The sequence below is a fragment of the Littorina saxatilis genome, linkage group LG1, assembly GCF_037325665.1.
Source record: "Littorina saxatilis isolate snail1 linkage group LG1, US_GU_Lsax_2.0, whole genome shotgun sequence".
Lineage (NCBI taxonomy): Eukaryota > Metazoa > Mollusca > Gastropoda > Littorinimorpha > Littorinidae > Littorina > Littorina saxatilis.
The window spans coordinates 15,819,470-15,833,544 of NC_090245.1; the positions used below are offsets into that span (position 1 = coordinate 15,819,470).

The 14,075-nt window shown below is 41.3% G+C and overlaps 1 protein-coding gene across 1 annotated transcript in view; it reads left to right on the plus strand.

Annotated features, from left to right (window-relative positions):
• Nucleotides 1-14,075, plus strand: part of LOC138966422 (acetylcholine receptor subunit alpha-like) — an 80,841-nt gene that overhangs the window by 47,419 nt on the left and 19,347 nt on the right. Inside the window, exon 2 of the mRNA XM_070338696.1 lies at nt 10,155-10,232. Within this exon, the coding sequence (XP_070194797.1) occupies nt 10,155-10,232 (78 nt within the window). The remainder of the gene's footprint in view (nt 1-10,154; nt 10,233-14,075) is intronic.

A 14,075-nucleotide genomic window follows, 5' to 3' on the forward strand; every position in this document is an offset into this window, starting at 1 on the left:
GCCAAGGTTCAGGGGTGGTCAACAGCCGACTGTGACAGTCCAGCACGGAAGGACGTTGTGGTCACTGCTGCGAACGATGGGATGGGCATTGCTTTTGAAATTATTGAAAACTGTCTCTGGCATGTGTGAAATTGAAACAGACAGCGCGAGGTTTCTACGAGACTATTGCTCCGAAGCTACTGTCTCTTGTCGTTATGCGTGCATATGTCTACGCAAAGATATTGAATAAAGGCGAGAGTTTTATTTCAGAAAAAAAGTAATGGATTAGTTTTACACGGATTATTTTGTTCAAATCGTGTGTAGCTGTTACTTTTTGGCGGACTCTGTGAAGGAAATCACGAGTGACACTGTAACAGGCAGAGTTTGAGAACGCTTTTAAAACGCTAACCAGAGATATAGCGTGACATAGCAAAGTGTGTTGCACGCACTGTGAATTAAGCTCACTGACCGGGGATAGTTGACGTTGTACATCGCAACTAGGGTATTGTTACACTTTACCACTGTCCTTGGACATTGAGGGGTTGTCGCAGTAATCGGCCGGGAGGAAGGAAGGCCTGGGAGATGCGACAGTAAAGCACTTAACAGGTAAATGGAATAAGCATTCGAATATCGCTAGAGTGTCCATCGCATAAGTTGAATCGACTAACACTGTAAACTGTAAACATAGCAGACAGATATCTAAGACAAGATGTCCGCTATTTATGTGTGTGCAGTGCGTGCGTCTGAGAGGGAGGTAGTGCCCAGATGACAAGTGTGACGGATCTGAGAAGTCGCCGGATTATTATAACTCTAGACCTGCATAGCTGAAATTCGACGGGATTTCGCGAAGTTATTGCAAGGTTATGGTCGTCCGTATAGTTGGACCATAGAGGTCACAGGACGAAAGGAACTGAGTAGACCGAGGTCGCCAGTGGGAGGAATTAGTATCCTGATACATTTCCTAGTGAACGGCCATAGACGCTGTGTAAGTCTGTGTATTAACAGAGTTAAAATATGTCTATAAGATTTTAATTACATAAGATATAATGAGTGTTTAGTAGGCAGAGCAGACGGTGATTTGAGTCTGCCGGAATATGAACTGTAACTGTTTTTCTAACTACACAAGAGCCGTGATTCGATACCAGTAAAGTAGATATCGTGTGCCTGTGAGTTCACGGACTGTTTGTGTATTTCTCCATATAAGTGTGAAGGGTAGAGGGTTTTGTTAGTGAAATTGTGCACGGGATTGTACTCTCGATTTGTTTTTGCATCCAAACCTGTGAGTACCTAATTTTTGAATACCTAACATTTTTATGTTCATTATTGTGTGTATTTGTGTGTATGTTTATCGTAACTGTATAATACAGTGAATTTGGAGTTGTGTTTGTTCCTGTATGATAGCGTACTTGCGCATTTGCATTCATTCACAGACTCTGGCGGATAATTGTTAGAAATTGATGGTATGCAAATGGTATATTATTCAATTAGCATGTTGAAAGTAGGAAAACACATGCATGATTACGTTCATATGTAATCAAACTGTGTTATTTTATCATTACAACGAGACAATTACCCGAACAGCGAGCACAGTTTATAAGCCCGTTAACAACAGCGGACACGTGAGCGTGTCATCTGAATACAAAGAAAACCAGATCGATTGACCGCACGGAAACGAAAGACAAGCATCCATAATCACCTTTCTCACGCAGATGTTTTCAGTCTGAAGAAGACAAAAAATGTAAAACGTGACAGAAACATTCCTGTGTTTTGGCAAGAACTTTGCTTAAATGAATTAGCACAGTAGAGAAAAGCCGGCAGGTAGGTGTACTTTGTATTTTCTATACGTATCCTTCCTTTTTACATTTAGTCAAGTTTTGACTAAATGTTTTAACATAGAGGGGGAATCGAGACGAAGGTCGTGGTGTATGTGTGTGTGTCTGTCTGTGCGTGTGTGTGTGTGTAGAGCGATTCAGACCAAACTACTGGACCGATCTTTATGAAATTTTACATGAGAGTTCATGGGAATGATATCCCCGGACGTGTTTTTTTTTTCAAAAAATAACTTTGATGACGTCATATCCGGCTTTTTGTAAAAGCTGAGACGGCACTGTCACACCCTCATTTTTCAATCAAATTGAATGAAATTTTGGCCAAGCAATCTTCGACGAAGGCCAGACTTCGGTATTGCATTTCAGCTTGGTGGCTTAAAAATTAATTAATGACTTTGGTCATTAAAAATCTGAAAATTGTAAACAAAATAATTTTTTTATAAAACGATCCAAATTTACGTTCATCTTATTCTTCATCATTTCCTGATTCCAAAAACATATAAATATGTTATATTTGGATTAAAAACAAGCTCTGAAAATTAAAAATATACAAATTATGATCAAAATTAAATTGTCCAAATCAATTTAAAAACACTTTCATCTTATTCCCCCTCTATGTTAAAACATTTAGTCAAAACTTGACTAAATGTAACAAAAAGACGTAGACAAAATTCATCAATGCCCAAACGAACTGCAAGCATCACGGAAGAAATTATCACAGGAGTCCAGCTGTCTGTGGCTGCCTGGCTTTGTGTCTGCCGCGCAGGCAGAGCGTCTGGCATCACAGCACACCCCCCCCCCCCCTCCCCGCTTGCCGCCCGCCCCAGCTTCCTCCCTGGCCTCCATCCGGTCCGTTTGCTCGCTTCCTGTCTTGGCCCCTGTCTCATCGTCTCTGAAAAACTTTAGAGAACAGTTTAGCTGAATTGCTTCTGCAGCCTTTGTCACTGTTACGTACCCGTAGACCGTGCGACTGCTGCGAGAGTGTGATGGTTTTAGAGCTTTTCGCTGTTGAAGCTGTTTGCTGTTACTCACAGGAGTAATGGACTTACTGACTGGTTGCCGGCTGTGTCGATGCATGCTTCGTGCGTTCGTTTTTAACAGTGCTTTGTTTTTGACTTCGATGATGTTTAGTCTTGATGTGCCCGTCTTACAAATTGTCGATTAACTACAGAGCGTGTTTTATTAAGTTTTTTTGTTGTTGCTTCGACGGGTGCATTGGCACTTCATAGATTGAATGCATCATATGTAGAGAAGAGCAATTTGCGCTTTTCAAAACTTTAAAGTTGAGGTTTTCTGTTTAGAGGAAAAATAATTTCACCTTCTCATGTCTGATCTGGAAGAAACGTCAATACTTTTTTCGTGATTGTTGAAAAGATACTTCACTTTCCCGTGCTTGACCTCGAAAAAGTATCGGTACTTTGTTTCCTTGCTGTGAAAATACAATATTTCACTTTCTCATGTCTGAATTTGACAAAGTGGCCCAATTTTGTTCGTGACTCAAGACAACTGTGGTTTGCACTTCTCGATGGAAAGTTGCTGTTCTCGTCCAACCTTCGTTTCGCACACACCCATGACCGCTTGGGATTTAACACTGGCAGTGAAAGTGTTCTGTGTGTGTTTAGCCTGGATACATATACCTGGAAACATGGCCTTCAGTATTTATCCGCCAGGTATGAAATTTACTATTTGTAAATGTTTTCATGGATACAATTGTTATCTGCTAAGGTTGCGTTTACTCTGCACTACAAAAACGTTCTTGAGTCGGAGTTGCTGTTAATGTTAAACTTGTTTTATTTTTATTTTCTCCCCGTTGATTTCTATAAAGGAAAGGAAAAACATATTTAATCGTTCAATTTAGATGCAGTAGATGTCTGCCAATCTGCTATAAAACCAAAAGTAAATAACGTCAGCAGCAGCTCTGTTTCATAATTTGAACCTCGGCATTTTGCTGAAGTCTTAATTACTAGTTCCACATATCTTTGTCAAATTTAAAAAAAACACCTGACCGATTCGATCAATATGAATTTATTTCACAGTTAAGCCGTTACATTAGCGCAATATGAAAGAGCATTTTATGAAAGTATGTTATTCTTTTCATTTGTGGGAAAATGTTAGGAGGTGTGTGTGTTTGTGTGTGTGTGTGTTCGTGTGTTTTCGTGTGTTTTCGTGTGTGTGTGTGTGTGTGTGTGTGTGTGTGTGTGTGTGTGTGTGTGTGTGTGTGTGTGTGCGCGTGCGCGTATGTGTGTGCGTGTGTGTGTGTGTGTGTGTGTTGTTCACTTTCATGAACATGTTTAGATCTTTAAAATTTTACAGTCGTTCTTGCCTTTTTTTTGGTATGACCTGTGTTGTTTTGTTTCGTTTTGTTTCCAGCTTTTTTTCTTCGTTTATACCGTCGTGCCTTGTAATGGGATATTCTGAGTTTTTTGCCTAGTGTTATTTTGTCATTGTTCGAGTTTTTGTAGCCTACTTTACTCGTAATCATCATCATCGTCGTCGTCGTCGTCATCGTCATCGTCATCATCATCATCGTCATCATCATCATCATCATCATCATCATCATCACATCATCCATCATCCATCATCCATCATCCATCATCCGTCGTCTGTCTGTCTGTCTGTCTGTCTGTCTGTCTGTCTGTCTGTCTGTCTGTCTGTCTGTCTGTCTGTCTGTCTGTCTGTCTGTCTGTCTCTCTCTCTCTCTCTCTGTCTCTCTGTCTCTGTCTCTGTCTCTCTCTCTCTCTCTCTCTCTCTCTCTCGCTCTCTCTCTCTCTCCTCTCTCGCATTTGTGACTCCACAACGGGACATTTGATCATAAAGTTTTAGATTATTGACAGTCGTATCACAAACGTATCGCACCATCTTAATTTGCATATTCATCAAATTGTAATCATCTCGGGAGAGGCATCCATGGCAAAATCAGGAACATTCATCAAAGTTCATCTAAGTTCAGTCTTCTTTTTTTCTTTTCGTTCGCTATCAGGATCTAAGTTCAGTGACCTTATGTATGGCATTTGTATGCAAATGTATGTCTGTCTTCAAGCAATCAATCAATATGAGGCTTATATCGCGCGTATTCCGTTGGTACAGTTCTAAGCGCAGGGATTTTTTTGATTTTTTGGGTTTTTTTATGCAATTTATATCGCGCACATATTCAAGGCGCAGGGATTTATTTATGCCGTGTGAGATGGAATTTATTTACACAATACATCACGCATTCACATCGGCCAGCAGATCGCAGCCATTTCGGCGCATATCCTACTTTTCACGGCCTATTATTCCAAGTCACACGGGTATTTTGGTGGACATTGTTATCTATGCCTATACAATTTTGCCAGGAAAGACCCTTTTGTCAATCGTGGGATTTTTAACGTGCACACCCCAATGTAGTGTACACGAAGGGACCTCGGTTTTTCGTCTCATCCGAAAGACCTCTTCTGAAGAGGTTCCTGTCCATCGCACGGAGATCAAATTGATATATGCATATCTGTACTTATACATCATCAGTCTTTGGCATTTTTCCTAGTTCTCCGTCTTTTAAAGGTTTTTTGGTTTCTTGCACACTGGATAAAGTCGAGGTTATAATTGGTTATGCCATTAATCGTGTGATTCCGACACATCGATACCTTTCATATTTTCGACATCTTTATCGACATCTTTATAAGTGCACTGGAAGTTGTTTCAAGTGAAATGAAAAAAAAACCTACAAAAATTACAATGTAACTGATGTTTGTTAAGTGAAAAGTATATGTTATTCTTTTTTGTGTAAAAATACTTTTAAAACACAATGTATCGATTGTACGTTGGATTTCCCTTCTTTGAGCCATTTGACGTCAGAGTCCGACAAAACTCCTATTTAGGCGGCTAGCGCAGACTACAACAGCGTGCATGTTTGGGTACGTCCAATTGTAAGAAATAAAAAGAATTCTAACTAAAATCGATCGATAAATAAATGTTAATTTTATTCTGACCAAAATATGACAGTTTACACATATATACATCTCGACAGCGGTCTCACTGTCTGTCTCGATTTGTGTAAAATGTCATATGTTGGTCCAAAATCCAAATAATTATATAACGTATACTATTCAATGCACTCTGTCGCTTTACTAGTGGAAGAGAAGTCACAATGAAACCACCAGGGACGTACTACACATCATAGATGTCTCATTATTAGATATTATTCCCCCCTCTGCTTCTTTACCTCTGTAAACTTGTAGGGGTAGTTATTTTTCGATAATGACCCAGCAACCAAACAAATAACGACCCAGCAACAGCCTGAATCCTCGATAGTGCAATGGGTTGAGAAGCTGTTCTGTTTCGGTACTACTTTTTTCGACTGAAAAGTTCCGAACGCTCTAACGTACGAAGTATACATCTCTGGAGCAAACAATACAAACATACCGCATCTAAATTAACAACTACAGGCCTGAACACATGAATCTCCATATAAAATCCATGAGTTCGGTTGTTTTCTGAGTCTAGATCAGACGTTCATCACAAGCAATTTCCCAAGGCAAGTAACTCATACTTTGTCTAGCGACAAGAGTAGTTCCCCTTCTTTTCACTCAGTTTCTTCGACAACAGACTGCAATCCGACGGTCAGTTTTCAACAATATTTCATTTAATAAACAGATCACACGCAACCAAATGCACACATCTCATCAATTTAAACAACATAAAGCGGTTTCATACACTATTTTCCCCAGAAAACTTAACTTCATACAGTTTTTAACGTTGGAACACGGGTGCAAAAGTTCGTCTGCTAGTCCCATTTGACGAAAAAACATTATCCTAAACGATACCAAAACATATACAGAACACACAATATCTGCCTTTGCCGCCACAGCAGAATAACAGCATATCCGTGTACTTGATTTTAGCCCAAAATAGGAAAACTGACAAGAAGTGTTAACAGAATGGAATGATTTGCACGGAACTATACAACCGCGCATTAATCGATCGCCTGCGCAGGTTGACTGGTTGAGAGAATAGGATTCGATCAAACTTTCGCAAAAAAACTCCTCTTTTCTTTGAATAACTGAAGAAAGGAGGAATAAAGAGGTTACACACCTCGTCTCAGTGATTATAAAAAATAATGGTCTCAGTTCGCGGTCATGAAAAAGCTCGCTAAAGCTCGCATTTTTCATGATCCGCTAACTTCGACCATTATTTTTGATAATCACTGAGACTCGGCATGTAACCTCTACTTTATAGGACACACAGGAATTCCGCCGATGCCGAAAGACAGACAAGTCGATCCTTATTGATGGGATTGTGATACACAATACTTATGCTTGCTCGATTTGATTCATGTGTCGAGTACAGCTGTTTGATCACTGTTTGAGGACACCGTGCCGCTTTCTTAATGAGAGGGCTAATTGGATACCATGGCCAAGATGCACGAGAAGGTTGCCAACCGGATGGGAGTCAACCACGGTGTTGGATTGGTTGAAATTGAGATTTGTTGTGATTTTAACCAATCAGACCCCGCGGTTTGTTCTCACCCGTTTGGGTGGCGCCCACTTCCGGTTCGTGCACTTCAGCCCATGTTTCTATCTTAGATGTACAAGTCTGTTTAGAAAGCCAAGTTACAGGTATTTAATTACTGAATAGTTACCCACCGAATGTTCTTGGCACAAAATTATGAACAGCGATTTTCTAAACCTTTGATACTTCCAACATGTAGTGCAGTTCAATGTATATCAATGTTGATTTCCAGTGCATTATGCAGGGTGGTTCATAAAACTGGGCCATTTTGGATTTTTGACTCGTAGGATATTGATCAATGTAATTCAAATCGACATCCATATAACGTCTAAGGTCTCTGCTATACTTCATCTGACAATTAAATGAAAATCTGCAAAAACAAAAGCTTGGGAGCAAAAGGAAAATAGGTATACTTTTATAGGCCACCCTGTCTATCTTTAAGAGGCAGTATTATCGATTTACGTTTACTGAAAGCTTTGTTCCTGACGTTCCGTACTCATTTGCTTATTTAAATTTTAAACAGTGTATCAATGTTGATTTTAAATACAGTTTAAAAGAACGTGTATTCCAGCAATTAACATTGTCAAATGTGTGATCAATGCAATAAGCGCCTTACCCTGTTGCTGGTCATCATGGTATTTGTCTGTTTTTGTCCTGGAATTTTCGTCAGGAAAGACTCTTGAAAGCAACCAGTGTAGGCATATATAGTCAGTATCTCTGCATTGGTTAAAGAATGCGCTTCAACACAAATCTATGGCCTAATTCACAGCAAACAATTTTTACCAGCAAATCCATGCCACCGAGAAATATAATAGAAAAGCAAAGTAAGATACACACTAAATAAAGAAGAAAAGTCGACACACTGCATAGTAAAAACCGACCAGGATGTTGCTGACAGTAGGTTTAGCTTTGAACAAAGGAAAATCGAACAAACACAAAGAAACACTATATTGTATTCATCGAGCAAAAGGGCAATAAGAAACTTCAGTTTGTACTGTGAAATTAGTTTCTCCCACCTTCAACCTCCTGTATGCTTTTATTAACGGACCCCGCGACATGCACAAAACCAGCTGATGCCAGTGTGGTCAAACTGGGCTGTAACAGACCAATGGATTAAAACGTGAAAATGCAATCTTGTCCTCCTTTTGAAAAAAAGATGAAACAATATAGAAAAAGTAACTTTCAATGTTGTAAAACTGGGCTTTTTTTATAATTTTATTTGTTTGCTTAACGCCCAGCCGACCACGAAGGGCCATATCAGGGCGGTGCTGCTTTGACATATAACGTGCGCCACACACAAGACAGAAGTCGCAGCACAGGCTTCACGTCTCACCCAGTCACATTATTCTGACACCGGACCAACCAGTCCTAGCACTAACCCCATAATGCCAGACGCCAGGCGGAGCAGCCACTAGATTGCCAATTTTAAAGTCTTAGGTATGACCCGGCCGGGGTTCGAACCCACGACCTCCCGATCACGGGGCGGACGCCTTACCACTAGGCCAACCGTGCCGGTTATATGTCGCCAGCAATACAAAAATCAAGAACATTTGTTAAGAAACAAAGACACACGTTGCTTCTCAACAAATAAAACTGGGCTCTAACAGAGGTTTGGATTAAAAAGTGTAAAATAATACAATAGTGTCCTGCTTTTGAGAGAACAAAATTAAACACTATACAAAAGTAACTTTAAATGTATACAGTTGCCAAGAATGAAACGGGGACAGGAAAATGTAACACCATCTAAAGCCTCGATCTATCGATCATTGAATTGTATGAACAAGACACACAACAGACAAAATTAATAGATATAATGAAATGATGAAAACTTTGGGGATTTTTAAGTCGTTAATTCAGCTTGGAAACTTAAAGCTACCCCACCCCTTCCCTCGCCTTTATAAAGGTTAACTCAAAGAATACTTCAGCTTGGAAATGGCGCGCCGATCCATTTTTCCAAGACTTCACCTATGGCGCCACGTTATTTCAAAGGTAGACATAAAAAGAGAAGGGCAGACTCCACCCCCCGCGGGTTAGGGGGAGTCCCATATTGGTTGGGACTAGAAAGAATTTACCCGATGCTACCCAGCATGTCGTAAGAGGCGACTAACGGTTCTGTTTCTTCTCTTCTTTTGTCTTATTTCTGCCTTACCAGTCCTTTCACCTATATTTCCTTCCAAGAAAACTCTCCCTACTATTCCCTGCAGTTTTCCAATTCTTTTCTTGTTGTCTTATTTCTACCTGACTGGATCCATCACCTTTATTTCACTTACCAAAAGTCTTCTTTTCCACATCCTTATTTCTCTGCACCCCGCATGTCGTATGAGGCGACTAACGGATTCTGTTTCTCCTTTTACCCTTGTTAAGTGGTTCTTGTATAGAATATAGTCAATGTTTGTAACGATTTTAGTCAAGCAGTATGTAAGAAATGTTTAGTCCTTTGTACTGGAAACTTGCATTCTCCCAGTAAGGTCATATATTGTACTACGTTGCAAGCCCCTGGAGCAATTTTTTGATTAGTGCTTTTGTGAACAAGAAACACTTAACAAGTGGCTCTATCCCATCTCCCCCCCCCCCTTTCCCCTATCCCATCTCCCCCCTTTCCCTCGTCGCGATATAACCTTCGTGGTTGAAAACGACGTTAAACACCAAATAAAGGAAAAAGGGCAGACTCCCCTGAGGATCAAACATTACCGAAGACTGCACACAGTCTTGGGGATCGCTCACACACACAGAAAAAAAACTGCATTTAGATTCCTACATCTTCAGACTTTTCTCCTCGACTGACCGGGAATTGGTGGGGATTTAGAGACTACTTGTCGCCATTTGCAATTCAACTTGATTCCAAATGTGTTCGCGCAGCATCTCGTCAGATCTCGTCACCTAACGAGAAAGGTAGTGGAGAGCACCAACGCGTGGCACTGCTGATAGCTGGTGATGGTACAGACGAGGCATTCATTGTGGAATAGGTATAACAAGATAAATATCCGAATAATCTAGACAGGGTATAAGTACATAGGTAGGGTCTGAGTACGACGGAATGGGTACAATCAAGACAGATCACCGAGTGATCTGGACTAAGTGTAAGTACTTATGGTCGAAGTTCTCTGGGGAGTCTGATGTGGGACTAAAACTCTTTGTAAGATGACATCTTAAGGAAGAGACTGCAAACACACACGGGTACTACACCGGACTTAATCAGATCTCTCCTTTTAAACACATTTACATAAGGTTGAGTGTCGAGCGTGAAACGACAGATCCCAGCCGGTGGAAGTTAACAACGTGAAGATACATATTGACTAAGATTAAAGATGTCTAGTCAGAATAAATTTAATCTTAACTGCATGGAGATACCTATGCTACGTTAAAAGGTCCAGGGTAGAGTAAATGGAAATCCTCAACTGCATGAAAATACCAGTGCTAAGTTAAAAGTTCCAGGGCAGAATAAATCGAAACTTCTAACTGCATGAAAATGCCAGTGCTAAGTTAACAGTTCCAGGGCAGAATAAATCGAAACTCCTAACTGCATGAAAATGCCAGTGCTAAGTTAACAGTTCCAGGGCAAAATAAATCGAAACTCCTAACTGCATGAAAATACCAGTGCTAAGTTAAAGTTCCAGGGTAGAATAAATCGAAACTCCTAACTGCATGAACATAGGCTACCTGTGCGAAGTTAAAAGGTCCAGGACAGATCGAATTAATGGAAACTTTGAACTGCCCAGAGATAATGTTTAGTATTCGTTGACATCAAAAGCCACATTTTAATGGTACTACTTTTAAACTTATACGAACAAAAGCGAAGAAACTGACAGTAGTCATCGAATCAGCCAGAACATTTGACAACACGGTTTATTTTTGATTAACCGTATGAGATTATCGCATGGATCAGGATCAAAGTTCTCATTTGGAAATCAAGAATTACTGAACTGAAGAATTGTGTCCTTGGTCATTTTCCCCATGTTCAAACCATGCAAGTAGTAAAAGCCTTAACAAAACCCGTGAAGCCAGCGTCCTATCCTAGTCAGGGTTTCCTATTTGTATTATTTTCAAGTTTAATTAGTCCCTGTTATTGCTAAAAATAAAACTGTGCAAACAAATTATAGCAACAACTGTCGTACCCCAACTAAAGAATTCATTTATCAAAGGTTTCTTTTTCAGGGGTCACGTGACCGCCGCTTATATATAAGGGCAACCCCAAAATCGACCTGACAAAACCGTAAGGTAGCAATAACAAACATCGGGCAAATTCCGCATAGGCACAAGTTGTCAACTTTTACATACGATCAGAAAGTAAATTCAATTATCTATCCAGTTCAGGGTTTTTTGTTCAGCAATCTTGCGTATTTCTAGTGTTATGCCATTGTACCATTAATAGTTATGGTTATTATGAAAAACTGTCAGGTGCAATCAAAAACGTTAGGAATTAATCATTGGCAATATCCGTTCTTGTATTTTCACACAAAACCGATAAAATACCGAACATTTCCGGTTAATGCCAACATTGTAAAGGATATTTGCTGCTTGTGTGAATCAACCGAACTACGACACTCTGTGTGTCCAAACTTTAAAAAAAAAGTAAAGTTATCTTTATATGCCACACTGCAAGGCTGTCTCGGTCACAATCCCATTGGGTGCACTAGAAGTACATGTTCTGTGTGACCAAACTTCCAAACACAATGTGTCATCTCCGTATGGGACGCTGCAAGGCGTGACGCAGGTTTCAAACAGGATGTCTCGATCACAACCCCGCTGCCCCCAGTGCAAACATCACAAGTACATGTACATGCACATGGTTTGCGTGTCGAAACTGTTCAAACATCATGCGTCAACTCCATTGTGACACTACAATACGTGACAATGGTTTTAAACAGACTCAGTGCAAGGCTCGCTCTTTCTCGGTCACAATCCCACTGCAGGCACCACACGTACAGTCAGGTTCTGCGTGACCAAACTTTCAAACATCATGTGTCAACTCCATTTGTGACATTGCAATACGTGACAACGGTTTCAAACAGACTCAGTGCAAGTCTCGCTCTTTCTCAGTCACAATCCTACTGCAGGCACCACACTGACATGTTCTATGTGACCAACATTTTAAACGTAATGTGGCGACTCTGTGGGTGACACTAAAAGGCGTGCCACAGGTTTCAAACAGACTCATGCCAAGGCTAGCTCTTTCTCGGTCACTATCCCACTGCAGGCACCACACTGACATGTTCTATGTGACCAACATTTTAAACGTAATGTGGCGACTCTGTGGGTGACACTAAAAGGCGTGCCACAGGTTTCAAACAGGCTCATGCCAAGGCTGGCTCTTTCTCGGTCACTATCCCACTGCAGGCACCATACTGACATGTTCTATGTGACCAACATTTTAAACGTAATGTGGCGACTCTGTGGGTGACACTAAAAGGCGTGCCACAGGTTTCAAACAGGCTCATGCCAAGGCTGGCTCTTTCTCGGTCACTATCCCACTGCAGGCACCACACGTACAGTCAGGTTCTGCGTGACCAAACTTTCAAACATCATGTGTCAACTCCATTTGTGACATTGCAATACGTGACAACGGTTTCAAACAGACTCAGTGCAAGTCTCGCTCTTTCTCAGTCACAATCCTACTGCAGGCACCACACTGACATGTTCTATGTGACCAACATTTTAAACGTAATGTGGCGACTCTGTGGGTGACACTAAAAGGCGTGCCACAGGTTTCAAACAGGCTCATGCCAAGGCTGGCTCTTTCTCGGTCACTATCCCACTGCAGGCACCACACTGACATGTTCTATGTGACCAACATTTTAAACGTAATGTGGCGACTCTGTGGGTGACACTAAAAGGCGTGCCACAGGTTTCAAACAGGCTCATGTCAAGGCTGGCTCTTTCTCGGTCACTATCCCACTGCAGGCACCATACTGACATGTTCTATGTGACCAACATTTTAAACGTAATGTGGCGACTCTGTGGGTGACACTAAAAGGCGTGCCACAGGTTTCAAACAGGCTCATGCCAAGGCTGGCTCTTTCTCGGTCACTATCCCACTGCAGGCACCATACTGACATGTTCTATGTGACCAACATTTTAAACGTAATGTGGCGACTCTGTGGGTGACACTAAAAGGCGTGCCACAGGTTTCAAACAGGCTCATGCCAAGGCTGGCTCTTTCTCGGTCACTATCCCACTGCAGGCACCATACTGACATGTTCTATGTGACCAACATTTTAAACGTAATGTGGCGACTCTGTGGGTGACACTAAAAGGCGTGCCACAGGTTTCAAACAGGCTCATGCCAAGGCTGGCTCTTTCTCGGTCACTATCCCACTGCAGGCACCATACTGACATGTTCTATGTGACCAACATTTTAAACGTAATGTGGCGACTCTGTGGGTGACACTAAAAGGCGTGCCACAGGTTTCAAACAGGCTCATGCCAAGGCTGGCTCTTTCTCGGTCACTATCCCACTGCAGGCACCACACTGACATGTTCTATGTGACCAACATTTTAAACGTAATGTGGCGACTCTGTGGGTGACACTAAAAGGCGTGCCACAGGTTTCAAACAGGCTCATGCCAAGGCTGGCTCTTTCTCGGTCACTATCCCCCTGCAGGCACCATACTGACATGTTCTATGTGACCAACATTTTAAACGTAATGTGGCGACTCTGTGGGTGACACTAAAAGGCGTGCCACAGGTTTCAAACAGGCTCATGCCAAGGCTGGCTCTTTCTCGGTCACTATCCCACTGCAGGCACCACACTGACATGTTCTATGTGACCAACATTTTAAA